Raw genomic sequence first — 27,441 nt, forward strand, 5'->3', positions numbered from 1 at the left:
AGAAATTTCTGCTTTCTATAATTCAAGATCCTTGTGGTCTGCCAATGTTAACTGGTTTGAAGTTTTTCTAAATAAAAATAACTTAATAGAAGATCCTGGACGGTAATTTTGTGAAGGAAATTTTTTTTTAATCTAAATCGATGTAATTTCCCTATTACGATACAACCAAAGGGAAAGATTTCATGAATGTAAAAGAGAGACATCTAGCGGCATGGAAGTTTTATTTCTTCAATAGGTGGAAACTCAATCGGCTTTCCCTGTAAACAGTGTATGTTCTATGCACTTCATCTATGGAATAACTTGTACAAGATGGAGGCTATACCGAGAACCCATGAAGGTGAGTAAATAATAGTAATTTTCACGTTATTTAAGCATGAATTCTGAAGAATAACAAATTGAACCATATATGGAATGATAGATCTAAAATATTTGCAATTAATTTATAAATTATACTTTCAACATAATATAGTTTAATTCATTATCTGCAACAGTGGGTGTCGTAAACAATTTGACCATAATATAATGTTACATATTTCAGATATTGAAGCACAGATTCGGGACATTCAGTCCCGGAAGAAAGACCTTATTGATGAGATGAAAGAAAAAGAGCGAGTTGGGCTGGGTGAAAGTGGATTTTATGACAGGGATATTTATGACGGTGGCGGCAATAAATACGACGGCTACGTAACGTCAATTGCAGCTAACGATGAAGTGGACGTAAGTAGTAATTTTCGTTGCATATTAGTGTTAATGTATTGTATTTGGCTCCGTGCCGACATGGCAATCAAAAATTGTATTGTTCATCTTTGTTATGTTTTTCATTTCATTTTGCGGTTAGGTTAATCTATGCCTATATAGCTATATAAATTCTCCAAGCAGGAGAATGCATACGACAGCAAAAAGGCATGTAGGGGACTTCAGTGGTACACCATTGCTGGGGAATCTATCGCTCGCAGGTGGATTCTAGATTTGTAATTGGCTGGCGATAAGACGAGTCTCTCAATTTATATCAGACTTGAAAACATTCTCCTCGTATATTTTAGTAGAACATTGCATTATGATTTTGTACCTGATTGTTACTTTCTTAGTGAGTAGTAACAGTACGATGTCAAGCCTCGCCCCTATGCGTTGTTCAGATGCGTTCTCCTGGTTGGAGCACAGTTCGACAAGTACCTTAGGGTTTCTCATTACCAAAGTCCGAACCTCATGTTAGCTTAATCCTTTTGTTATGGTTTTAAATTACCTTTCGTCTCGTTTCTCTTATCTATACTCTAACCACGACGTAAATACCAGATCACTTATCTGTGGCACGCTAAATATACCTCTTCATAGAACATCTTGTTATTCCTCATCTTTTACAATATCCACCTCGCGTCAATGGAATTCCTTGTCACAAAGTATTAGGGGCTGCAAGACAACAAACACCTTTAAGAACAGCTTAAAAGATAACCTTATTAGCATTTCACTCCAATCATACTAATTTAAAATATTACTGACTACACTGTTGCTTTTTTTTCTTTAGACATCATCCTGATTGTGCTGCATTTTCAAAATTGTCTCATAATAATCTCTTTCTATTATCTAATATAATTTGAAATATATTAACATTCTATGTATTTTAGTTTAATTCTGCTACCCAGTTTATTTCAGTGTTTAATTAATAGTTCATAGTATTTTGTTGTTTAATTCGTAAATAACTCTTGTATACATGTAACTCTCATCTAAATCAAATTGTTGAATTCTTTGTAAGTTCATGCATATGTATATACACTTTTTGCTGGTTGTGTGGAAGAGAAGGCCTTACGGCCTTAACTCTGCCAGCTAAAATAAATCATTATTATTATTATTATTATTATTATTATTATTATTAATATGTAGGTGTGGAAGTATTTTCAGGGACAAAGAGTGATTTTCCATCATAGCTGGCAAGATTTTTCTAACGACACGGAATTCTTCGTAAAATTCATTTTAGTGTTCAAGTAGTGCACATAATTCTTCAGAGGTAAATGGTTTATTAACGCTAAAAAGTTTCTATCTTATGAAAATTGGTATAGATGCCATAAGTCGTAGGCCTTCCAATAAACATTGATAAAATCAGTCATTATTTCATATTTACTTTTACTAATTGTTCAAGGGAAGAATTTGCAGTGGAGCAAAAAAAATCTATAGGCCTATCATGAATTCTGTTATCATTTTTTGCTTTCAAATGGTTGTTATGTACATAAAGGAAGAGGATATGGACATGAAACATCTGGCAAATTGCGAAGCTCTTGAGACTTCTATGTATCTTATGGCCAGATAATGGGAAGCAGGAAGGAAGATAATTTCATTGTTAAATCCTGAGCATTAGACACACACACACACACACACTTTTTTACTCTCATATTAATCATAAGATCAGACATCTCTCACGAAAACTACCTTTTTAGAGTGAGTTTGTCTTGGAAAAGCTTTAAACGGCTGCTGAGGAAAGTGGGATACCATCTCTGTTAGCAATTTCACTTTTTTTTTCTCGCAGAAACACTCAACAAAGTCTGTAAAAGTCTAGAATACATATAATGCGACTTGAACTGTTGTTGCACGAAAGCAGCGACCTATTAGAGACAAATAAGTTTAAAGTTGGTTATGGTTATAGCTTTCTATTGGAATTCTCCCACTCTCCCTCATTTTCCTCTCTCTGTCTACATCTCTTCTCTTCTGTTTTCAATCAACTGTTCCATTCTATACCATAGCCTATTGGCAGACATTGGAGGCTATAGGATTCGAACCAACGACACTGCGTATACTTTGAAGTGATTTTAACTGGAAGTAGTAGAAGAAATGATATTCACCTAATTAGTCCGTATGACTTACCTTACATTACTTCACAGCTGATGGAGACGTTAAAATGACATGCCAAATGTTATTGGTTAAAAATGGGGGAAAAAATGTGTAGAGAGGGAAATCTATTAGTTAAAGATCGAACACTCAATCAGTTTTATTGTAAAAGATTACAGTTTTCAGAAGTTTTAGGCAAAATCAACATTATACATAAACATAAACACATTAAAATGCAATGTTAGGTGTTTGAATTTTAAAAAAAATTCTTCAATATTATCAAATGGATTGGCCAAATTTTTGAAACAAATTTAGACCAAATTTCTTTAAGCTAGTGGAATGGGCATCACTTGGCAAATTTACTGCAATATAGAACCATTGTTTTGTTTTAATTAACCTTGCTTTAGGAGTGGCTGCTATTAAATGGTTAATACCTGGTGGAGTAACTGCGGAGTTCACATTGTAAATCAAAGATAGTTATTTAAGTTCATCTTTGTGAATATCAGACAATTGTGTGTCATGGTCGACAGTAGGCATTGTGAGATGAACTAGTAATAATTCCTAGGGTCTTCTTCTGCAGAATAAGTATTTTGCCTACTTTGACACCATTGATACCATAACACAGGGCATTATGAAAGAAAACATAAAGTGATTGAATGAGGTAGACTACAATACTTTTAAGGTGACGTAATAAATACAGTACACCGGAAAAGTGTGTTACAAATTGAGTAGCTATGAGCTGCACAGGACAGCTTTTGAGTCCTACATAATTTCAAAAACTTTTACTTTGGACAGCAGTTCATCAGATAGAAATCTGTGGTGCTGGCACACATGGCATCTGCTATTCTAATGAATTTTCATTTGCTGACATACGTAAGTCAGATGCGTAGGCCCAGTACATCGGCAGTTGAAATGCTGCCATTATAACACGTCACTCAGATGCATTATATAAAAAGTAAACTGTGCACATCCAGTCATTATCAGATAGCATATCGTACATCCAGTATGGAAAAATTTTGGTGCTGTTTGCGAAATTAAGATATGACAAAAATATGACAGAACATTCAACACCATAGCTGTCACAAGCAAGATGTGCATGATGCAGGTAGACTTCTTTTTCCCCAGGGTTCTCCCCAACTGTAAGGCAAAGGTGAGGTAATCCCATTGTGAATTCTTGTACTCGTCTCACTATAACAATTAATTTGATGCTGAATTGATAGTGCGGTGTCGTTATGAGTAAAAAATTGGGAGGTGAGCTCACAGCCACAGAAACTCTGCATATCAGTTTTCTGTTTGAGTTTATGAATGGGATTATTACAGAGCAAATCAGAATGCACTGACTAGTCATACTACATTATGTTGCATTGTGTAATTTCGCAGGATGAAGATGACATTGTGTCCCTCAGCCACACCAAGCGTCCCGGCTACACGGCTCCAGCTGCATTACTCAACGATGTGGCTCAGGTGAGGAACTGCAGTTGTTAGGACTAAGTAACGATACACACCATTCATAAAAAAAGTATTACTTACACTTTTATGTGCTCCTAAATAAAATTACAAATATTATTTATTTTTGTTTACTGCAACACACACACACATTGTGCAGGAACAAAGTTGCAGTGTTCTAAATTATAAGTATTTATAATTTAATGATAATTGGATTTGAGGGAGGTGGGGTATGATGCTAGGGACTCAGGATAGAGACTGATGGCGGCTTATGTGAGGGTGGCAGGGAGTGTAAGTAAAAATAATTAATGAAATACAGTAAAACCTGAACATAACGATCCTGCATATAATCTGTCTCCACTTTGAACATGTCATTTTCCTGGTTCTTTGACCTACGTCATAAGGGTTAATGTTAAATCATTTTTCGTAATATAACAACTCCTGCAGTCCCAAGGAAACATTATTGCGTAATATAATGAAACTCATCTCTTACAATAACCTTAACTTACCATTACGAATTTTAGCACATTGGCTGGATCGTTTCTGAGCCATTCCATGTTAAATCAACACACTGATTCTGACTGGCATTCTGGAATTTTGATGAAACTTGCCGTAACAAGTGATGAAAATCATAAGAAAAAAAAAATGTGTCTTTCCTTCAAAAGCTGAGTATTTTTATATTTTTTTAATCGAAAATTGCATCCTGAAATGGTTAATTATCATTTTCTCTGGAACAAGATGTTATACAGACCTGGGCAATATCTCATTATTGACTTTAATTTTATATGTAATGTGAGGGTTACAATATAAATTTTTTTCATAAAAATCTAACAAAATTTTAAGATCCAAATTTGTTAGAAGATGGTGTGTTTATAATTTTGAAAAAAAAAAAAAAACACTTTATGCTATCATCTTCCACCTCGCAAAGTTTCATTTTGGGATCGTAATGGAATCAGGTGATAAAAGAAGTTTGCTATAGTTTTAACATGTAAGGAGAAATAGTAAGCATATCCAGTCTACCTTTGACGAAAGTCTAGTGTTAGACAAGTGTAGCTGAATTATTACTAACAGTTGTAAACAATAATTTTGGTATTAGTTAATATAATTCTATTTTTAATATATGATAAAAAATAAATTTAATTTAGAAGAAGGAAACATTTCTTTTATCAACTTACCCCAGAACAGTATTTGTGTGATTATGGTAACTACATGCACCAAATGTGATTGAAAATGTTATCATAACATCGCGTCAGCACGGTTGTGATGTGGTTGTGACGTGGTTGTGATGTGGTTGTCTTGATATTTCAGAGTGAGAAGGATTACGACCCGTTTGAGCAGCGGCGACGTCCAACAGTGGCGGAGAAGGAGGACGAGTACAGGCAGAAGAGAAGGCAGATGATCATATCACCACCACGAATTGACCCGTTTGAGGAAGGTTTGTCCTCCAGCTCATACTTGCGGCAGTTGTTTTGTTGCTGTGAATCTGTTGTCACTCGCATCCCAACACCCCACTGCCAGCTGCCACTGCGCAAGGGCTCCTGTCCCTCTTGAAGCAGAGGTTCACCTCAACTCACCATTGGACATTAGAGTTTCATCTGCTCATATTTAGTTTCCGAGTATAACCATTGTGACAGAATTTTGCTGGTTCATCAGATTAGTACTATGAGATGTTGCAAGTTGCTTGAGTAAGTTAGAAATGTCTGCATACAGAACCCCCCCCCCCCCCACACACACACACACACAGACAGAGAGAGGTGAGAGGTGTTTACCCAGCTTGGCTTCTGATTAGCAATAATAGTAGTAGTAGCAGTAATAATAATAATAATAATAATAATAACAATTTGCTGTTACCTCCACTGATATGAACAAACTTTAAAGATTTGAACTATCAATAGTTTTATCAACAGGAATAATGCCACAGAACTTCCAAGATAACCCTGTTCTGTCTGGAATGCAAAAGCTGTAATTTTGCGGCATATACCACTTTACAAGGAAGTTCCTTAGTCTGAGCTCAAAATTGATATCATTTGGAATGAGGAATGAGCAAAATTTAATTTATAAATGTCCTAACTGTCATTGCTTTGAAATTGAGAAGTTAACTAGGAAATATACAAGCATTGATATCCACAAACATTATGGTGGTAACTTGAAGTACAGTTAGTTGAATGTTATCAGCAGTGCAGTGATGTTAAATCTGTAATAAAGTACGTATAACTTTTTTGTGAAATACAAACCATTTCTATTGAATTACAATGTATAATACACTTAACATTTTTAGATGAGAAAATAGTGTTGTTTAGTCAACTGTCTGAAGATAGGTCTGAACCTCACCAATAAGGCACCAATTATGAGGCAACTAAACCAGGAGATAATGGGGTAGGTTGGCCAGTTCCTTTGCATACATCACTGACAAGCTACATATTACACTAGTCAGACTTCAGTTGCATACAAACAATCGTTCTTCCTCTGACACACATCGTCAAGTGAGATGTACTGCCTGGCAAAAATAGATGTGCAGAACCTCAGTCAGTGTTAAACCTTTGCTGTCTGATTTGCAAGGTATAATACTATTATATCAGAGAGAAATGGCAGAATAATAATAGTAGTACGAGTCGATCCGATCCCTCTAAAAACTAATGGAAAGAGCTACAAGCTACCACATTTTGCAAAAGATCTAGCAGTTGAAAGAGAGGAACTTCTCCTCTGCATGTGACTGCGTCCTTTGATAGTTGTGGGAAGATTCATGAACCATCTTGTGTTTAAGGGACAGGAAAACGCCCAACCCTACACTTAGTGGAAGTTAAACACTTTCTTCTGCGTGGTGGTGATGTTCTAAGATAATGGTCTTACAAATTTGAATATTTCAAATTTTTATTTTTACACGATACTGTAAGCTTTCTCTTTTTAAAAAGTTTATCATTTTCTGTTATAAAGAAAAGTATTGCATTATAATGCCAAAAATATCAAATATATCTCAGCTCGTTCACCACGAGGATGAATTGATTGCTGTGCTGTGGACAGTCGTGCACCAGTACCCTGCAGTCTGCTGTGTGGACAGACGTGAAATCAGTTATGTGCCGAAAAAAGAAATTAATGAATTCAGTTGTGCTTAGATAGTAAATTTAATTTTTATGTAATGTATGAAAGTGAATTTTATAAAAGTTGAGCTTGCATCTGACATTTAATACCTATGAACTAAAACCGTTCTGAGACTTAAATATAATCGAAAAGATTGACTGATGACATGCATTCAAAATTTTCTATTGGCTGGTTGAACATAAATAGGATATAACTAGTTTTCATAATGGCATTCCAGATTTGCTGGTAGAATGTTTTCCAAATTTAATGACTTGAGTTTTAGCATGCCCACAGTCGTGAAGCCATAACAATGGTTTTGAGTGGAGAACTGCATGTTACACAGAAATTACATTTTTATGTGATCCTTTGAATTGCATTGGTAACGATTTTATGCATTTTAATAATGCTGTTGATCGATCAAAATATTTAATTGATTAACTATTTGAATTTAATCGATAGATTAACTGAGCTTTGATCAATTTGAAAAAAGTTTTAATATACATAATACACAATTATTGTTAAATCTAATTTGTGTTCAATGATAAGCATAAGTATAAAATGTTGTATATCTGTACATACTGAATCGTTACGCTACAAAACATACTATTTTAGTTATTTACTAGCATATTTATTATGAGGCTTATAATTTATTGCGTCATTTTCTCTGGAGATTTTTTAGACACACAAATAAGAAAAAAAGTATGAAGACTCACCTGGTCAATACTGCTTCATCCATGACTTTAAACATGTGAGTTGCACTGCATTCTACAAGCAGCTGTGGCGTACTTGTGCATGTCGTCCCACATGTCAGTTGGTGTGCGGGTGCTAGGATGCGGGTGACCATTCCATATCTGTCAGTTGCTTGGCGTGTGAGAGGGTGTGTTTGTGTGTGTGTATGCAAGAGGGCTCTGCATTGTAATGTGCTTGATCTATAGATGTTGCATTCTGGGAGGGGTAGTATATCACACAACATGGGGAGGGTTGGGCAGGACATATAGAATTGAATCACTTCTACTAATGATCTTCAATTTTCTTTCCCATCCGAGGATTTTCCACAGCGGAGTCTTGGATCTACAACGCCAATCTGGGATTTCGAAGCACGGTTCAGTGTTAGTACAAAAGTTTGCTAGGAATGTTCACTACAGTGAATATTCGCAAGGGTTTGACATTCAAATAGAGTGAACTCTACTGCATAGTCTTTTGATTGAAAATTTAAAGAGCAAGAAGTAAATTGCAGTGAGATCAATTCCATTGGAACCTAAGTGGACATCGGCTTGGATCAGCGACTGCCATCAGCTTGAAGCTACTCCCCCCTTGGTGTGAGAGTGTGTGTGAGCTATCAGAAAATTATTAATCACCCCAGCTTTTTTCTAGGTGGCTAGTAAAATTCATCACAGCAGCTCAAGATGTTTGAAACTCAACCGTTTTGATGAAGTGAGCTGGAGAAGTGTCACGTACGTATCTAGGAGGCAGAGCTGCATTTACCCAACTGCAAAGACATTGTTTTCAAAATTACTAATTGGGTGTGACAGTTGCTATGTCTTTCACTTGGCTAAATGTAGCGGGCAGTTTTCAGAAGTGTCAAGTTTCAAGAAGAATAAATTGTAATTTGAAATTGTTCTTTACATTATTTTAATTTCCTGTCAGAACTTCATCAGGCTTACAGAAAATCGAAAAGCACAATGAGTAGTTTAGATTAAACCCACACAGAGATTTAAAAATTCCAGTGTTAGTAAACAAAGCAGACCCTAGTATGCAAATCTTGCCCTCACTGGAACTTACACTACCCAGGTGCTGTATGTGAGATAGAATTCAGTATTTCATTGTAGTGCCCACATGCAGCTTCCAGCCAGACTGCATGTAACATCTGAAACAATGTCAGTTCATTTTGAACAATGAAATAACATGAGTATTAGGCTTTCACGGTGACTCAGGATTAGGTTCTAGGGTATTCTACCATGTCCTGGAATACCGAAAAACCTAATTCGGGTTAACTGAGATGGTTACATTTTATCATCACTGCTGAACCATTTTTAATAACGTGAAACTGAGCAGCAGATCAGTGAAGTATTCGAGTTCTGATGGATGTCATTGCCAGCTGACATACAATACAGGCCTGCTTAGTGGGTACACTGAACAACACATAAATGTGTAACAGTTAAAGTAATCGCTAAACAAGTAAGCTCCCCCCCTCCCCACCCTTCTTGCAGAATAAAAACTAATTCCCACTGCAGGGAAGTTGGTCAATAACACTTCCCAAACCCTGAACCATGTGCCTGGCAACTAACACTCCGAACACATTAATTGTATCGGCTGACCACTTGCTTGAGTACTTCAACCCTTGGATGAACTGTTTTGTGAGTATTGAATATAAAGTAAATTCATTCAGTGCTTGGAAAAAACTACTAGACAGCATACCAAAAAAATCCAAAAATTTTCCTTTTGGTATGATGGTTGCAAAAATAAATACCTTATTTAATCGCAAAAATCGAGGGAGGAAATTATATGATGAGTACCAAGTATCGGGCATGAACTGGTGATAAATAACTTCTAACAATTCATAGTCTAATGTTCAGTGCTAAATAACCATAACATAGGCCTGCCCATGTACAGCTTACCATTGCGTGTCATTCTAGAGCTGGTAGCTGGTCCTGACTAACTTTGGTGTTACACTTTGTGCGTAAAATATTCGTAATTCATTAATTACGTAAAGATAATGAACATTCTGCTGCTTCAATAAGATCATCTTATGGGCCATTAGAGAAATCATGAGCATTTTATAATAATGACTTTGGGTTTGCTATGCTGCATATGTTTAAGATATTACGAATCCTCACGGAAGACAGTCTTGAAGGGTAAAGATGTGTCTATTTTTTAATGTAAGGAGGGGAAATTACGTGACAAAAAATTATGAAAATTATGTCCTAAAAATTTTTGGGGAATATTGCACGAGGGAATATGGTAAATAAAAGGATTTCTTTGAAAATCTCTACTCCATGTAGTTTGAGGAGGCTTGATAATCTTCATACTCGACATTCACCATTATAGACAAGTATTTTCAGTAGGTACTTGTCTAAACTTGCGTAATTATTTGTGGTTCATGTTGTCCTTACAACGAACAACAGTCTCTTCGAAAAATAACTGGGTGGTTTGCTAGATTCAAGAAGTGAGAAAGTCTACGAGTACATAAGGATAGGAAATGCGTTCATTTTTTTAACTTTTTCACCTATTAATGTTGTTCCTTGTTAGACAGACATAGCCAGCCATGTTATTGTGAATCTACATTGAGATTAATTTGAACATTTCTCTGTTTGCTCACATTTATGATATTAAGATTTCTGAAGACACTTTGGACCAGACAGACTTGCTTCTTGAAACCACTTCTGAGTGCTGGATATTCTATCAGTCTTGAAAGAAAGTTGATCATGCAAGTCTCAGTTAAGCTTCAAAGCCACTTGCTATTGTTGATTTGAGACAAAGTAATCGGGGTAGCATGGGAGAATCTGCTTGTGACTAACTGTTGCGCTCGGCGTGACTTTAATTGGTTCTTGCAGGTGGCAAGACTCCAGACCTCGGCTCTCGAACGTTCACCGTGATTATGCAGGAACAGATGCTCCGTGGAGAAGAGACAGAGGTGAGTGAACTCTAAACAAATCCTGATCAATATTCACTTGAGTGTATCATCACGAAAATTATTGTTTTTGAAATTGATTTGGGTCCACCAAATTCTCATTGTGAACTTAAAACAGATATATTTCTGTTCGATTTAATGTGACCACCAGGTTGTATTACTATCTCATTGGATCTGAGTTCAAACCCAGTTGACAGTGGATTTCGCACAGAAGAGAGTTGAGACGACTACAGGCAAAATTGACCAGTCATTCAGACTGAAGTGCGAGTGGCTTGTCTCATCCTTAACCTGTGAAAATAACTGAAATGTGTAAGTGACCTTTCTGCTTACTTTGTTCACAGCTAAGAAAGCAGATTGTTGAGAAGTCCAAAGACGGAACGCTGAAGGTTGTAAGTAACGGTGATATTCCTAAATCTGCACCCAAGAAGCGCGGGCGATGGGACCAGACTGGAGGCGATGAAGGAGTGACTCCAGTGAAGAAGAAAGCCACCAGCAACAGCGTGTCTTCCTCGTGGGACAAGGAAGATGTAAGACTGTCCTCTTTACTTGCAGACTATGTATTCAGGTTTTTCTCTAACTGCGTTGTAAATTAGTTCACAATGAAAGACAAGCTAAATGAAAATTGTGAAAATTACTGACTACTAGATTTTCCCATCAGTATGGCAGTGAAAGTTTCGAGTTGTTGCTCTTTGTTTTGAATCAAGAGGGACGGTCTCTGACACTGTTCTCTGGTTTTTCAAAAGCTTTGGTCCAGATAAAGAAGAGTTAACTTCGATCCTATAAAATTAATCAATTTTCACATATATAGACAATAAACACTCAAGTATGATTTAATTCTGAAATAATAAGAAAGCTTTTGTAAACAACTTTAATTTATTCCGTCATGAAACTTGCTGTTAATTTGAATTAAGAGATTAGTACACTGTGCATGTATTGCATCACCAAAATGGAGCAGCTTCGCTTACTATTTATAAATAAGTTGGGTTCTTCTTCTAGGCCACTCCTGCATCAACTCGCTGGGACGAGACACCTGGTCATGGCAAAGGGGGAGAGACTCCAGGAGCCACCCCAGGACAGAGCACTCGCATGTGGGATGCCACCCCTGGTCACGCCACACCAGGCCACGCCACACCAGGGAGGGAGACCCCAAGTCATGACAAGGGGGCGTCAAGTAGGAGGAACCGGTGGGATGAGACCCCCAAAACTGAGAGAGGTGAAAGATTATTACATGGACTGGAAACACAACCGAGATTGTGTCTTGACTAATGCATAAATTACATAACCTTTTAGAACTTTATTCTCCTTACATTTGTGCTTATCTTTGTTTCTTATTGCACATAGAAACGCCTGGACACAACAGTGGGTGGGCAGAGACACCCAGAACAGATCGCACTGGAGCTGGAGACCTGATCCAGGAGACACCAACACCATCTGCCAGCAAACGGCGCAGTCGATGGGATGAGACGCCATCAAGCCAGATGACTCCAGGGGCTATGACCCCCCAGACACCAGGGACTCCACACACGCCCCACGGCACTCCGCATGGAACCCCCCATGCCACTCCTTCACTCATGACGCCTAGCGGTGTCACTCCCACAGGGACAAAGGCGATGGCAATGGCCACACCCACCCCTGGTGAGTTCCTAGAAATACAGCATCCCTCACATTCGAAAGTGTGAGAAAACTTCATCTTTCTTGATTCGAATATGATAAAATTAAAAAAATAATACCACATGACTCAAATATGTCATGTTATTGATAACACAGTATAGCAATATCGTTTTTGAGTTGGATGCAGCGATGACTCTTTCCTGGACTTAGTCAATCTTTCCCCCCTCCACCAGTTGCTTGTTTATGACCCATTGTACAAATTTACCATGATATTAGTTTTTGTTGAGGGGTTGCACACGAAGATCTTATTGTGCCAAGGTACAGTAACACCACAAATCACCTGGGCTTAGGACGCATTTTGCATTTCATAGTATAATAGCCAATTTCGCTTTTAGCTTTGGCATTATCCCCTTAACTTTTCTTACCAATAGTTTACGCTAGAGGGAAATAAGTACTTAATATTAATTATTCCATACCAGTGCTGCTTACCTTGGGGCCTTAAAGGTATTACACGTGATGGATATGGGATTACCTCTTGCTGAATCCTTCATCATCATCATTTTAGTCAGTTGGAATGGCAAAAACAAACAAACAATGTGACCACTGACCTAAAAGAGAACACGACCAACTAGATGATATGACTGCCTGATATCTAGTGCTATAAGGATGGTAAAGTAGCTGGCAACAGACTGGAAGGTCCTGGCTTCGATCCCAGATGGTGACTGGAATTTTCTCGTTGCCAGGATCTTTCATTGCAGACCCTCCTATCAAATTGAGTGCTGGGGTTAGAAGCAGACTATCTCCTTCTACTGCCCATTTCTCATATGTTTTATTTATATGGATGACCAAAGAAAAGATGGAAAGAGTTTATTTTAGCAGGGGATTCTCCTATGCAATGAAGTGATGATAGTGCTGGTGGTGGAGATAAGTTTGGAGGGATACGATATATAAGTCTCCTGAGTAATTAATAGTAATGATAAAGTTTGGCTCATCGTTAACATTTCTCTTTGTGCAGTACATGTTGGCTTTCCTGTTATACTAAGTTGAAAGAGAAAAAAAAACGAGTTTCTATACTTTGATAGAAAGACGTATTTTCAACTTTCCCAGTAACGAAAAAGTGACTTTTAAGTAATGTATTGTGCAGTGCCCAGATTTGATGTGTTCTGTTGCTTCAGGACATTTGGCCACCATGACGCCGGAGCAACTGCAGGCTTATCGCTGGGAGCGAGAGATAGACGAGAGGAACCGCCCTCTGTCTGATGACGAACTGGACGCCATGTTTCCCCCTGGCTACAAAGTGCTGACTCCACCTGCAGGTACGGATACATGTGTGCAGTATTTGCTTTATTACTCTTCCATTCATTACAGTACTGGTAGTCAGTGTGTTTCGAGGTTCGATGTAAATAAATGAAAATGTTTGTAATGACTTGTAGATGACACACGGCACTTGTGACTGTTCAACAGGTTACATACCCATCCGCACACCAGCACGCAAACTGACTGCCACGCCAACACCAATAGCTGGGACACCTGCAGGATTCTTCATCCAGCAGGAGGACAAATCTGCCAAGTACATGGACAACCAACCAAAGGGGAACCTGCCCTTCATGAAGCCGGAAGACGCGCAGTACTTCGACAAGTTGCTGGTAAAGTAAACCTTCCTCCTGTCTTAGTAAAGGGGCAGAGTTCGATCTTTGTGGCTGAAGCAGTAATCATTCTGTCATTGTGTGGCCGTTGTTTGCAAGCTGGATTTCAGAGGAAACTTAACCTGTAGCAAGATGGCAGTATTTTCCATTGAGAAGTTGGCAATACGTTGCATGTCTCTGAACCAAAATTAAGTTGCTGATCTCATCCTCTGCAATATCCAGCGTGACAATATATGTGAGAAGTATTGGGTATAGATGAAAATTTCCTCATGATAGTATTCACCATCTCCAAGAGCAAGCGTATCAGTAGAACCAGCATTATTGATTATCGACGACCCAGTTCAGGTGGGAAATGACTTAAAATTTAAAGTTTTGATAAACGTGCATTTTAAAGCTTTATGTTTTTCTGAAAAATCCAAGGATCATTGAAATTATTCCAAATTTTGTTAATGATGTTTTGTATAATTATACTATAAGTTTCAGATTAGTGTGTGTTAATTGGATTTTTCACAGCAACACATAGCTTTAAAATGTAGTTTTCAGTTTTGAGTTGTTCCCCTATCGATATGCTGGGTTTCCTGTTGTCAGGATCTGTACAGTCGCTACCAAGCAATATTCAGTTCTTATTTGTTCTGTCTAATAAATACACTTTATTTCAATTTTTACATGAATGACATGAAAGAGGAATCTCAGAGATTAAAAAAAATCAACCACTTTCTAATTCTTCCACTCCTGACACTTTCATCTTCACTCCGGCATTGTTATCTCCTGAATGAGAATTCTCATGATGGTCCATTCAGTAATTCCATCCTCGTCATAATGGTTTTCAATTTCTTCAACATAGTGATATACGTTCTCTCATTCTGCTTGACCAATTTTCGCAAATTTTTGGCGACACATTTGTTCTACATTCTGAAGTTTACAGTGACGTTAGTGCAAGACATCTTCCCAAATTAATCCCATGAAGTTTAACTCTGTATGGTAAAGCAGTAACCTGAGAGCTGCATGCCATTATCTGATAGTCACTATGAGTTTTAATTACATCTTACAATTTCGTCTTAACCATGCTTTCTCGTCATTATTCAAGGAGTTGGATGTAGGTGGTTTGTTGATAACTAGGATGGAATTGAGGAGTAAATTAGGAATTGGTATTGTTGTGAGCCAGTTCGTGTAATTTTCTGTGTCCATCTCTTGGTGGAAATTGGCTGTCTTCTGTTTTGATTTGTAAATGAGGTAGGTGTTGGGGTTGAAACCATGTCTTTCACCTGCATGAACTATAATAAGTTGCTCTCCTTTTGATACAGGTGCTAGAACACCCGAGTTGCCTTCATTAGTCCCACTTTTTGGGATGTTATGGCTGCTGTGGACGTAGGTTTCATTTGGATGAAAGATTGATCCATTTTCATCTCGGTGTTTTCGAAAACATGCCCAGTAAGCCTCTTGTTTAGAGTCTATATCATGTTTTTCTGTCGAAATTTCTCTTAGATTTTGTTTTCATCGCCAGAAACCAAGACTTTTTACAATACTTTGTAGGCTTGTGCAGTTCCCTTGAAAGTTAATAGTATCTTGTAATTTGGGCAACAATTTCCTTGTAGTTGGAATAGAACACTCTTGAACGTGGAAATTTTGAATGGCATGTCGAATCAAACTCGTCTAGATACTTCAGTAATTTCTTTGGGGCATGAATACTACTGACATGCTAGAAAACAAAACACAGTCGAAAACTTGCAGGGATGTTAGTGCGGTGGGCTGAAACACATGACAGCAACGAGGATGATGATGATGATGATTGTGTGGATGGACTTCCACTGCTTTGCAGTAATAAGTGTTTCTCGTCTGCTTGCTTGGCTTCCAGGTGGAGGTGGACGAGGAGAGCCTGAGCCCGGAGGAGCAGAAGGAGCGCAAGATCATGAAGCTGCTGCTCAAGATAAAGAACGGCACACCTCCCATGCGCAAGGCTGCTCTCCGTCAAATCACAGACAAAGCGCGTGAGTTCGGAGCAGGCCCCCTCTTCAACCAGATCTTGCCCCTGCTCATGTCGCCGACTTTGGAGGACCAGGAGAGGCATCTACTGGTTAAAGTCATTGACCGCATCCTGTACAAGTTGGACGACTTAGTGAGGCCCTATGTCCACAAGGTTAGTTCTGAAGCAGCATTTTAATGAGACTGGAATTCCTCATGCTTTAAAATGATTACCCTGTGTGATTCAGAATCTGGACCAAATTGCTAGTCATTGTTGGGAAAAGATCTGCACTCCAGTTCGCAGGTTGTGACGTAACTTTTCAAATTTAAACCAGTGATGAATGCCTACCTTGTTGGACAGTCAGTATGTGTTAATGAAAAAATATACCATACAAATCAAGATTTCAGGTATAACTCCCTGTAAAGTTGATTTGAATAATTTCGAGGGAAAAATTGTTCCGGAGCCGGGTATCGAACCCGGGACCTTTGGTTTAACGTACCAACGCTCTACCACTGAGCTACTCGGGAACTCTAACCGACACCGATCCAATTTTTCCCTCTATATCCACAGACCTCAAAGTGGGCTGACAACCGTCAAGCAACCAACTTCGAGTGCACACTAACTCCGTGGATATAGAGGGAAAAATTGGATCGGTGTCGGTTAGAGTTCCTGAGTAGCTCAGTGGTAGAGCGTTGGTACGTTAAACCAAAGGTCCCGGGTTCGATACCCGGCTTCGGAACAATTTTTCCCTCGAAATTATTCAAATCAACTTTACAGGGAGTTATACCTGAAATCTTGATTTGCATAATACACGTCACTGTTCGTTAACAGAAAACCACAATTTAAGTCACACGGAGTTAGTGTGCACTCGAAGTTGGTTGCTTGACGGTTGTCAGCCCACTTTGAGGTGTGTGGATATAGAGGGAAAAATTGGATCGGTGTCGGTTAGAGTTCCCGAGTAGCTCAGTGGTAGAGCGTTGGTACGTTAAACCAAAGGTCCCGGGTTCGATACCCAGCTCCGGAACAATTTTTCCCTCGAAATTATTCAAATATACCATATTTACTCGAATATAATATTCACCCCAATTTTTTCATCCTAAAATCCAGACAAAAATTACTGGCGAATATAATATTTAAAAACTTCTCAAGATTAAAATTATATTATGCAGGCACTCTTATCTCTAGCTATGTGTCACATTCACCGTAACTTGTTGGTGTCATGTCACTCTGTATCAGCAATTATTGATCAATTCTTTTGGTTTAATTAAAGACGTGCGATTTTTAAAAGTTGTATACGTAAAATCTCAGAATAAAAGGAAAAAATATCAGTAAGTCATTAGGCCTACTATAATTAAAAATAATATTAGTATAAATAATGATTTTTGTCAAAAAATTGAAAAGAAATTGCGAATGAAAAATGCGCAAAAGACTAGAAAACACGAACTCGCAGAGGCCGTGTCTGTCAGTTGTTTCCCACCACGTCTCGTAACATACATAGAGCGTTAATTTAAATTTGTTCGAGTCTGAGTACCTGCTTGCAAATGTAACACGTAGCCTACCCTAGTTTAAGTATATATGATAAAGTTCGTGTTACTAAGAAGAGTTTTAAAACGAAATGTATTGATTTAAATCAATAACAAAGAGCTGGTAGATACTGTGCGTTCATGGTGCAAATGAAATAAAACATTTCAACAGAATTTTCTATATGTATCTGTGCACTTGTCTTTTGTTCTTGGTCCATTTCTGGGTGATGTGGGAGCTTTTTCAAGTTGATATTAGATGAATACGTGGCAGTGGCAATCCCTTGATATCCAGTGTGTAGGACTGCATTAGGTGGTTCGCAAACTCAAATCGTGAGGTCAACATTTCATTGACTAGGATGTGTTATTCTCTGAGTCAGTATTGTATTAGTCAACCTTGAAATGCGTTATTTCTTGTACTAGTGTAATGTTATGTTGTGATCTGCAGATTCTAGTGGTGATCGAGCCCCTGCTCATTGATGAAGACTACTATGCACGTGTGGAAGGTCGTGAGATCATCTCTAACTTGGCGAAAGCTGCTGGGTTGGCAACCATGATCTCCACAATGCGGCCTGACATTGACAACATCGATGAGTACGTGCGTAACACCACAGCAAGAGCCTTTGCAGTGGTGGCATCAGCTCTGGGAATCCCCTCTCTGCTGCCCTTCTTGAAAGCAGTGTGTCGCAGCAAGAAGTCGTGGCAAGCACGGCACACCGGCATCAAAATAGTGCAGCAGATCGCCATCTTGATGGGCTGTGCAATTCTGCCCCATCTTAAGAGTCTGGTGGAGATCATAGAACACGGTAAGAGATCAAAATTAATTTTTAGAAGGGAATCCAGAAGTATTAATATGATAGAAGAAAGGTGTTGTAGGAAGTCATTAAGGTGCAGAGCCAGAAACAAAATCAGGCCCGCCTGAATTCTCCAAGTTCCAGTTATAGCAGACTGGTACACACGCGATCGCTTTGGCAGCTACTGTACTTCGATTGTTGTTGCAAGCCACAAAGCATTTTAAAAGATGCGAAGAAAAGTAGTCTGTTACTAATAGTGGATGAATATTTGTAAATCTTGCAGCAAAATGTAACCTGCATAATGAAAAAAAACATCTTCTGCACCAGGATTTGAACCCTCAACCTTCTGGTCTATGAGCAGGCATGATAGCACAGAGGTATCGGAACAATTGAATAGAAGTGTCATACTTGGGATTATCATATTATACTGCTCGCATTTGTTTACTGAATAGCTTTTCGTCATTAAGTTGACCTTACTTTCAGATTAATTTTGTGCTTCTTACATTTGTTGTGAAAGTATACCTTAATGTAAAACTGTTAAAATAATACTGAGTTGAAAACCGTTGTTAAATAATGTTGTTATTATCATCATTATTAGACGTGTATACTTACTGGCTTTTAAGGAACCCGGAGGTTCATTGCCGCCCTCACATAAGCCTGCCATTGGTCCCTATCCTGAGCAGAATTAATCCATTCTCTATCATCATATCCCACCTCCCTCAAATCCATTTTAATATTATCTTCCCATCTACGTCTTGGCCTCCCTAAAGGTCTTTTTCTCTCCAGCCTCCCAACTAACACTCTATATGCATTTCTGGATTCGCCCATACGTGCTACATGCCCTGCCCATCTCAAACGTCTGGATTTAAACGTGTATAAACATTATTAATTATGTCGATCCAAGTAGTGGAGCTATGTCCACTTTCCAGTGGCGGACCGGAGGTTTCAACTAATTGTTCTGATCCAAAATGGCTTTTCAGCTTCAGCGGTGAGCCTATTGTTCATTGTTATCAGAATCATGGGGAAATCAGTAGACGTCCTGGTTCTGGACATCTGCATGTTTACGAATGGTTATTAACTGTCTGATATTAGATGCTGCTGGGCAGTGAATAAAAATAATGACTGAGGAACAAGCTGTAGACTGCCTCGCCTTTGTAACTGGTGTAGATGACGGTTTCGATTGGACAAAAGTAATTTTCTCTGACGAAACTGCCATCTCGACCAATTACAGCGGACCTGTTGGAGTCTATCGGGAGCTCGGCCGTAGCGTGGCGGATGGGGCACATGTCTTAGAGAGGACCTATGGCCGCTTGGATTCAGCATGGTATAGACGCATTTTGAAGAATGTGTTCCTCACATCTGCCCGAGAATGTTTTCCCGAAGGAAGATTATTATTCAGGAGGATAACTTTTCAGCACACACAGCACAGGCTGTTCAATGCTGATCAAAGTGATCGCCTGGCCATCTAAGTCACCAGATTTGAACGTAATACAAGATGTCAGGGTGAAGTTGAAGGAGAGGAAGCGAGTGTTGTTGGAAGGTGAGCCCCCTCAAAACCAGTATCGGTGCTATTGCTGCCAACTCGCAGGGTCAGAGCAGTAGACGAGCCATTTTGTTTGTTTGTTATGATTAGTGCTGGTGTGTTCGCAGGTCTTGTCGACGAGCAGCAGAAGGTTCGGACTATCACTGCCTTGGCCATTGCTGCGCTTGCAGAAGCTGCTACTCCGTACGGCATCGAAAGCTTTGACTCTGTCCTGAAGCCTTTGTGGAAGGGTATCCGAACACACAGAGGAAAGGTGAGCAGAACACTCACAGAATGAAGCAGATTTATGCTTGATTGTTTACCGACTCAGTTGCAGGATGCCAGGATTGTCAAGTCGCATTATCAGTTCTTAATCAATGGCCTGTCTGATCAGAATGCTCAAATCCTTTCTACAATGTCACTGAAAAATCTAAACATCAATTTTAAAAATCGAATAAAATATAAATGCTGACTCCATCAATCATTTAAATTCATTTCTACAAAATTATTCTTGGGAAAATGTATATAATATTGATATTAATACTAATTTAATGTATTATATTTTTATTTACATTTACAAATGATTTCAATTAATATTCTCCAGTTGAGGTTGTGAAAAAATTCAAAAGTAAAAACATGTGGGCAACTCAGGGACAAAAAAACCTCATGAATCAATATTTAATGAGTAAGAACAATAATGATTCTGATATTCTTAACCACTATAAGCTTTACTGCAGAATTTTATCACATGTTACAAAATAGACAAAAATAATATATCTGAATAAAAAAAAAAAATACAAAATTCTGAAAATAACATCAAAACTATTTTGGGATATAGGCCTACCTTTAATATGCAATGTGGTCACTTTTCAACAGTGTTCATGAATTTAAATTCTTAAAATATAATTAAAATACAATAAATAATTATATTTTAGGTATTTAGAATATTATAAAAAAATGAAATCAAGTGGATATCCAAAGAATGAAAATACTTCTTTTATTGAAATTCATGATCATAAAGTAAAGGATCCAAATTTTATTGCAGATTCCATTAACAACTTCTGTGCTGCAATTGGCATTTAACAGATACATTTCCAGATCTGCAGCAGAAGTTATGTATGTGTTAAAACACCTACAAATAAAAAATTCCTCTGGACAAAGCTCTAGAAGTCTGTTCTGGAATAATTTTTCCTCCTTTAAGCTGCTTATGAGTTTGTCAGTGAAGTGTGGTATTTTTCCAGAAAGACTTAAATATACTCAATAGTAAAACCAGTATACAAAAGGAAGATAAATCTTCTATTACTAATTATCGTTATCATTATTAAGAACATTTTCAAAAGTGTCTGAGAAAGTTATGTAGGGTTTTCCATGGTGACGGGTTTCAGGGATGCTGGAGAAGGACAAAAGTATCAGTTTGAGATAGGAACTCTTTCGGGATCGCCTCAGTCGAAAATTATAAACCAAAATTTTTATGGAGAATAAAGTCTTGTTGATGACACTGTGAATTCCAGAAAGTTTTGCAATTAATAACTAGAACGTTTGTGGAGCACATACAAGCCTGCAGGAATTATCCAGTCTGTTCCTTTGCTAGGGTCTGGCTGCCTTCCTGAAGGCCATCGGCTACTTGATCCCATTGATGGACGCCGAGTATGCCAACTACTACACTCGGGAAGTGATGCTGATCCTGATTCGAGAGTTCCAGTCGCCCGACGAGGAGATGAAGAAGATCGTGCTGAAGGTGGTGAAGCAGTGCTGTGGCACTGACGGCGTGGAGTCCCAGTACATCAAGGACGAGATCCTGCCCCACTTCTTCAAACACTTCTGGAACCACCGCATGGCTCTCGACCGTAGGAACTACAGACAGGTAGGGACCTCTCTCTTTGCTTTGCCAGCTCCTTGTTCATTTCTTGGTACCTGCTGTCATAGAGGATAGAAGGGAAAGAGTGTAGACACAATGCACTGGTTATTTGTCCATGTCCTCAGTACATACTACAAATGATACTTCCCTAATTTTTTCTTTATTGATTTGTAGAAATCTTACTCTCACTCCAACAGGAACAATTTCTAATATGAAAGTGTCGGTCAAAAAATGTAACTAAGAAACACCAGATAAGAGTGAAAAAAATATGAATACTCATGTCTGGGACATTTCAAGTTGCTGGTAAGCACTACATTGCTGTGAAATGCACTTCTTTCATTCTTGATAAATGATTGTTCACACTGCATGCACTTTGTTTATCGTCTGTTTCAGCTTGTGGACACGACTGTGGAGATAGCCAACAAGGTCGGGGCCTCTGAAATCATAAATCGTGTGGTGGACGACTTGAAGGATGAAAATGAGCAGTACCGCAAAATGGTGATGGAGACTATAGAGAAGATCATGGGGAATCTTGGAGCTGCAGACATCGACTCCCGCCTGGAGGAGCAGCTGATAGATGGAATCCTGTATGCATTCCAGGAACAGACAACCGAGGTAACACAGTGTAAACAATAAGTTGGAATGTAGAAAATAACACATCAGCACTTGATGGTCCTTGATACTGACCGATGTTTGTTGCCTGCAGGACGTTGTGATGCTCAATGGCTTTGGCACCATTGTCAACCAGCTGGGCAAGCGGGTGAAGCCGTACCTGCCCCAGATCTGCGGCACCATCCTGTGGCGACTCAATAACAAGTCTGCCAAAGTGCGACAGCAGGCTGCGGATCTCATTTCGAGAATAGCCGTTGTGATGAAGACGTGTCAGGAGGTGAGTGCCGGAATCATGTAACCCTCAACAGAGGACAGAGCGTGGCTCAGTAACTGAGTTTGTGATGTTGCAGGAAAAACTGATGGGCCACTTGGGCGTTGTGCTGTACGAGTATTTGGGAGAGGAATACCCAGAGGTGCTGGGCAGCATTCTCGGGGCTCTGAAGGCAATTGTCAACGTTATTGGCATGACAAAAATGACGCCACCCATCAAAGACCTGCTTCCAAGGCTTACACCTATCCTGAAGAATCGACATGAAAAGGTGAGTCCAACACTAACCTACTCCAACAAGAAAACGTGATAAGTAAAGAACTCTTCTGCCTGGAGTACTGTGATCGGCGATTACAGCAAGAATGGTAGACTATAGTGAAGTTATTGTATGTGATTTCTCTTTATGTTCCTGAATTAATGAATGAGGTTTATGTGCACAGGTACAAGAGAACTGTATCGATCTGGTGGGTCGTATTGCTGACAGAGGTCCTGAGTACGTGTCCGCTCGGGAGTGGATGCGAATTTGTTTCGAACTGCTGGAGTTGCTCAAGGCCCACAAGAAGGCCATCAGAAGAGCCACTGTCAATACGTTTGGGTATATTGCAAAGGCTATCGGGTATGTAACAGCATTTTATTGCAGATTATGATTAAATTAATAAAAGTTGAGGACGTCACTGGCTTGTTTTAATTTGTTATAAGACCTAAGAGTGTTGCATTGCTCATTTTCAGTCCACACGATGTATTGGCAACCCTGTTAAACAACTTGAAGGTGCAGGAGCGTCAGAACAGAGTTTGTACAACAGTGGCGATTGCTATTGTGGCAGAAACCTGCTCTCCGTTCACAGTGTTGCCAGCTCTTATGAATGAATACAGGGTTCCAGAATTGAATGTACAAAATGGCGTTTTGAAGTCATTATCCTTTCTCTTCGAATACATTGGGGAAATGGGCAAGGACTACATTTATGCCGTGACACCGCTACTGGAGGACGCCTTGATGGACAGGTACTGTGAGGAACATAGGATCAGATTATATGTTTTCGAAAACATAATTTGCTTCACAATGAACGTGAAATACAAATACGAAGCTGTGTTGCAGGGATCTGGTGCACAGACAGACGGCCTGCGCGGCCATCAAGCACATGGCTCTGGGGGTGTACGGCTTTGGCTGCGAGGACGCACTCATACACTTGCTGAACCACGTGTGGCCCAATATATTCGAAACTTCTCCACATCTCGTTCAAGCCTTCATGGACTCCATAGAAGGCCTTCGAGTTGCCCTGGGACCAAACAAGATACTTCAATATGTGTTGCAGGTACTACATTGTGGGGAAATGGTAGAACTTCGTAATATAGAGCTGCTGAAAGCCGCCAACATCTGACAGTTGTCATTTCCTTTTTGAGCAATTTATGTTAGTTTAACGGTAGACAGGCGAAATTTTGTAATTCCGTTTTTATTATTAAAAATTACTTATGTAGGCCTACCTACCAGATATTACAATATAAGTATGTAAATCTTTGGAGAATAATATTTGTATTACTTAACTATATGGTACCATAAAATGAAGAATGTGATTGCTTATTGTTTTAAACGAAATATTTACAATCAATAGAGACTTAGAATCTCCACATTCACAAAATATATATCATGTATTGATATTTGCCTTGAAATTTCCTCATACCATATGCATTATTTTTCTTCACCTTGATTGTGGTGGACCAGGATGCCATGTGCTTTGTGGTTCTTGGCACCATAATATTTTCGAATTCTATTTATCAATTCCTTCAAAGAATTGTCAAGTCTTTGATCGATTAGAACATATTGTTATCCACTTTTAAGACAATCAAACACTTCTAAACTGTTGTAAGTGATTTGACAATAAAACCTGTAAACTGTTAGCAAATCTTGAAAAGTTCTGTGAAGCTTATGAATAGTTGATTCAAAGGTAGAGGGCAGTGGACCTAAAGGGTTAATGCACATTTCCGCAAAAATTGTACAATTTGCTTTAATACATATTCAGCTGTGTTTTCTTAAGTAGTGCAGATTATGTGTATATTTTCTAACTAGTGCGACAATATTTCATTGCAGGGTCTCTTCCATCCAGCAAGGAAAGTGCGGGACGTGTACTGGAAGATCTACAATTCGCTCTATATCGGTGGACAGGATGCTTTGGTGGCTGGTTACCCCAGGATAGTCAATGACCCTAAGAACCAATACATTCGATATGAACTGGATTACATTCTCTGAATAAATTTATTTAAATGTAGCATAGTGTGTCATAGTGTTTCTTTTTACCGAAGATGTCTGTAAAGAGTTTGGATTCTCACACCAACTCTGATCATCGTCTTTTGTGTTGGTCAGAATGGGATTTCCTTTACAGTTGAGCAGAAAGAAGATGAAAACAATCCGAATTAGTGTAACCATCAGTGTTGGGAATGTGCCGTGTACAACCTGAACTCTTTCTTTGAGGATGCAGACCCTGAACAGATTGCTGTGGCCAGTTCATAACTCCATTATCACATTTGCCAAGCAGATGGCTGTCATAACAAGAACTACTTTTACTTATTTCTACATGTTTCGTATCCCCTTCACTTCTGACTACGATTTCCTAATTTGACAAAAGACATTAACAGTTCCCATTTTGCAAGCAGAGTGGAAATCATTCTATTTACACGCAAGTGTATTCCTAAAGATAAAGTTGAGTATTTATGTTGTAGTGTGTTACAGTAAGATTTCCTGTTAGATGGAGAAAAAGACTTTCTCATATCCAAATTTTTTAGGAGCAGAAATGAATTCAATCTCCCTGTTAGTTCACAGGGTATGCCATGAAGTTTTATTTATTGTATGTAAGGCATATTGCAAACTGGTGACATCTGCTGTTGCAGAACTGTAGTTTATCGGACATAGCATTCCAGACATAAATGTTTATGTAAAAGTCATAATTGTATTTCAAAAATACATTGGAGTGTGACTTCAGTTACAAACAGTATGTTTGTACTCTGTTTCCTGAGTGGTCACTGGCAGGGTTCCGAATACTAAGATGTTGTCCTACTTGGAAAATAGAGGAAGAGTCTAGCATTCTCTTAATTCCTTGCCTGTCAACTATAGTTCAGAGTTTTTAACATAAGGTGAATTCTGTAAATGTTCCATTCTAGTGGCTTATGCTATATATGCTGGCAGTGTGTGTGCAGATTTTTTATTACTATATTTCTTTTGTACTATATTTCCTTTATTAAACCATGAATTGAAAACATTCTAGAACCACAGACTAAAGTGAAGTTGTGAGAGGTTACGAGGGTCTGAGAGATGTCACTTGGCACAAGTTGCACATTGAAATCATCTCCTGAATTTCTTTATATGAATCAAGTTATATGATAAATAAATTGAAAGACGAGTAACCAGTTGTGAGCGTTTTTATTTGTGCCCTGGCCCCCTTCTCAGGAATCAGCTGTTGCCCTTCACGTCAGAGTCATTATAAATGCCGGGACCTGTTGCCACATTGCCATGGACATGTGTTCGAACTGCCACTTTGTATTCATTAACAAAAGATGAACTAAGAAAATGTAATTTGCAGAGACGTATCATGTCAAATAATTTAAAAAAGACGACACCAGGAACACTCAGCTGTGATATTTATTTACTCTGGTGGAGCTTGGCCGCCAGAAATGTCATACAGCTATGGAGAAAAGTGTGCATCACCATGCAAATTAATCAAGTATAATGTGTGACAAAAAAAAAAAACTGCACATACCAGTAGAAGTTCAAAATAATACAAATTGGTCTAACATATTAAGGAATGATACAATTAAAATAAAAGCGATTACATTAACATAAGAAAAACATTACTAAAATGTTAACGTTAAGAGCATTGTGTGCACGAACCTAGCAACTTTCCAGTAACGCATTTTGAAGGACAGAACATACTTTTCTAGTTTAATTTTAAACAGAGTGTCCGGCAATCTCTGACGTCGCTAGATATAAATGTTGCTGAACAATTTCGTCTATTGTTATTATTCTTCATTCTTGGTTACACACTTGCATATCAGTGTTTAACCATTAAATTTGTTAAATTAACAACTTTATAACTTTAGTGTGTTAATAGACTATTGAAACTATTTGGTAATTACCTTAATGACTGGTTTCAGCAGGAATGTACGCCATCTTCAGATTGCTAGTGAGGTCTTAGGCTTTCTTCTTGCTGGTGGTTGTGTTTATGATGTAGTATTGCATCGAAAAGGGTGTTTTTTGAAATTCAGTTGACTGTTAATGTGTTTTTGCATATGTATAAATTTCGTATTGTTCTAGTTTGTTTAATTTCTGGATTTTCTCTTCAATTTGCAATATTTCCATGGGTTCATTTCATCATCCATTCTGCCTACTTCCGTACTCATGTTACCCTATCATAAAGGGCTAACGAATTCGACCTAAAGAGTGCCCCAACTTCAGAACATAATAATCGCCAAAAAGCATGATGCAAATAGCTTGACGTCATATGCGCGGTTTTTAAACACATATCACATTGTTTGCGTGTTTTGCATTCTGTATGCAATGTTGTATTTTAATTTCCTGTAAGAAGATACAATCTTGTATTTTTTTTTATCATTATTAATTAATTTTTTTCGTGTGTTGGTATATTTATTCTGTTCTTGTGTTTTGTTTTTTTTTTTATATGTGATC

At 38.4% G+C, this 27,441-nt stretch overlaps 1 protein-coding gene across 2 annotated transcripts; it reads left to right on the forward strand.

Moving 5' to 3' along the window:
* Window positions 1-227: 227 nt before the first annotated feature.
* On the forward strand, window positions 228-26,162 carry Sf3b1 (splicing factor 3b subunit 1). 2 transcript variants are annotated; one of them, XM_069827228.1, is made up of 21 exons: window positions 228-337; window positions 539-717; window positions 4,198-4,281; window positions 5,572-5,698; window positions 10,896-10,975; window positions 11,314-11,499; window positions 11,969-12,185; window positions 12,314-12,607; window positions 13,759-13,899; window positions 14,048-14,229; window positions 16,085-16,366; window positions 18,161-18,518; window positions 20,157-20,302; window positions 21,620-21,892; window positions 22,280-22,501; window positions 22,593-22,775; window positions 22,849-23,037; window positions 23,207-23,382; window positions 23,496-23,768; window positions 23,863-24,079; window positions 24,853-26,162. In XM_069827228.1, exons 1-21 carry the CDS (start codon window positions 271-273, stop codon window positions 25,009-25,011), a joined length of 4,035 nt encoding a protein of 1,344 aa, XP_069683329.1. In that variant the 5' UTR covers window positions 228-270; the 3' UTR covers window positions 25,012-26,162. The 2 variants fall into 2 exon arrangements, with proteins under 2 accessions (XP_069683329.1, XP_069683330.1); XM_069827229.1 differs by lacking the exons at window positions 228-337; window positions 539-717; window positions 4,198-4,281; window positions 5,572-5,698 and adding an exon at window positions 6,038-8,795.
* The last annotated feature ends 1,279 nt before the right edge of the window (window positions 26,163-27,441 follow it).

Source organism: Periplaneta americana, chromosome 6 (assembly GCF_040183065.1).
Source record: "Periplaneta americana isolate PAMFEO1 chromosome 6, P.americana_PAMFEO1_priV1, whole genome shotgun sequence".
NCBI classification, from domain to species: domain Eukaryota; kingdom Metazoa; phylum Arthropoda; class Insecta; order Blattodea; family Blattidae; genus Periplaneta; species Periplaneta americana.

Bases quoted from the DNA above. Each gene is read 5' to 3' on its own strand.
- Sf3b1 (XM_069827228.1), top strand. From the start codon at position 271: ATGTTCTATGCACTTCATCTATGGAATAACTTGTACAAGATGGAGGCT. The intron at 5,699-10,895 runs GTTTGTCCTCCA...TGGTTCTTGCAG, and splicing joins AATTGACCCGTTTGAGGAAG to GTGGCAAGACTCCAGACCTC. The intron at 11,500-11,968 runs GTAAGACTGTCC...TTCTTCTTCTAG, and splicing joins CCTCGTGGGACAAGGAAGAT to GCCACTCCTGCATCAACTCG.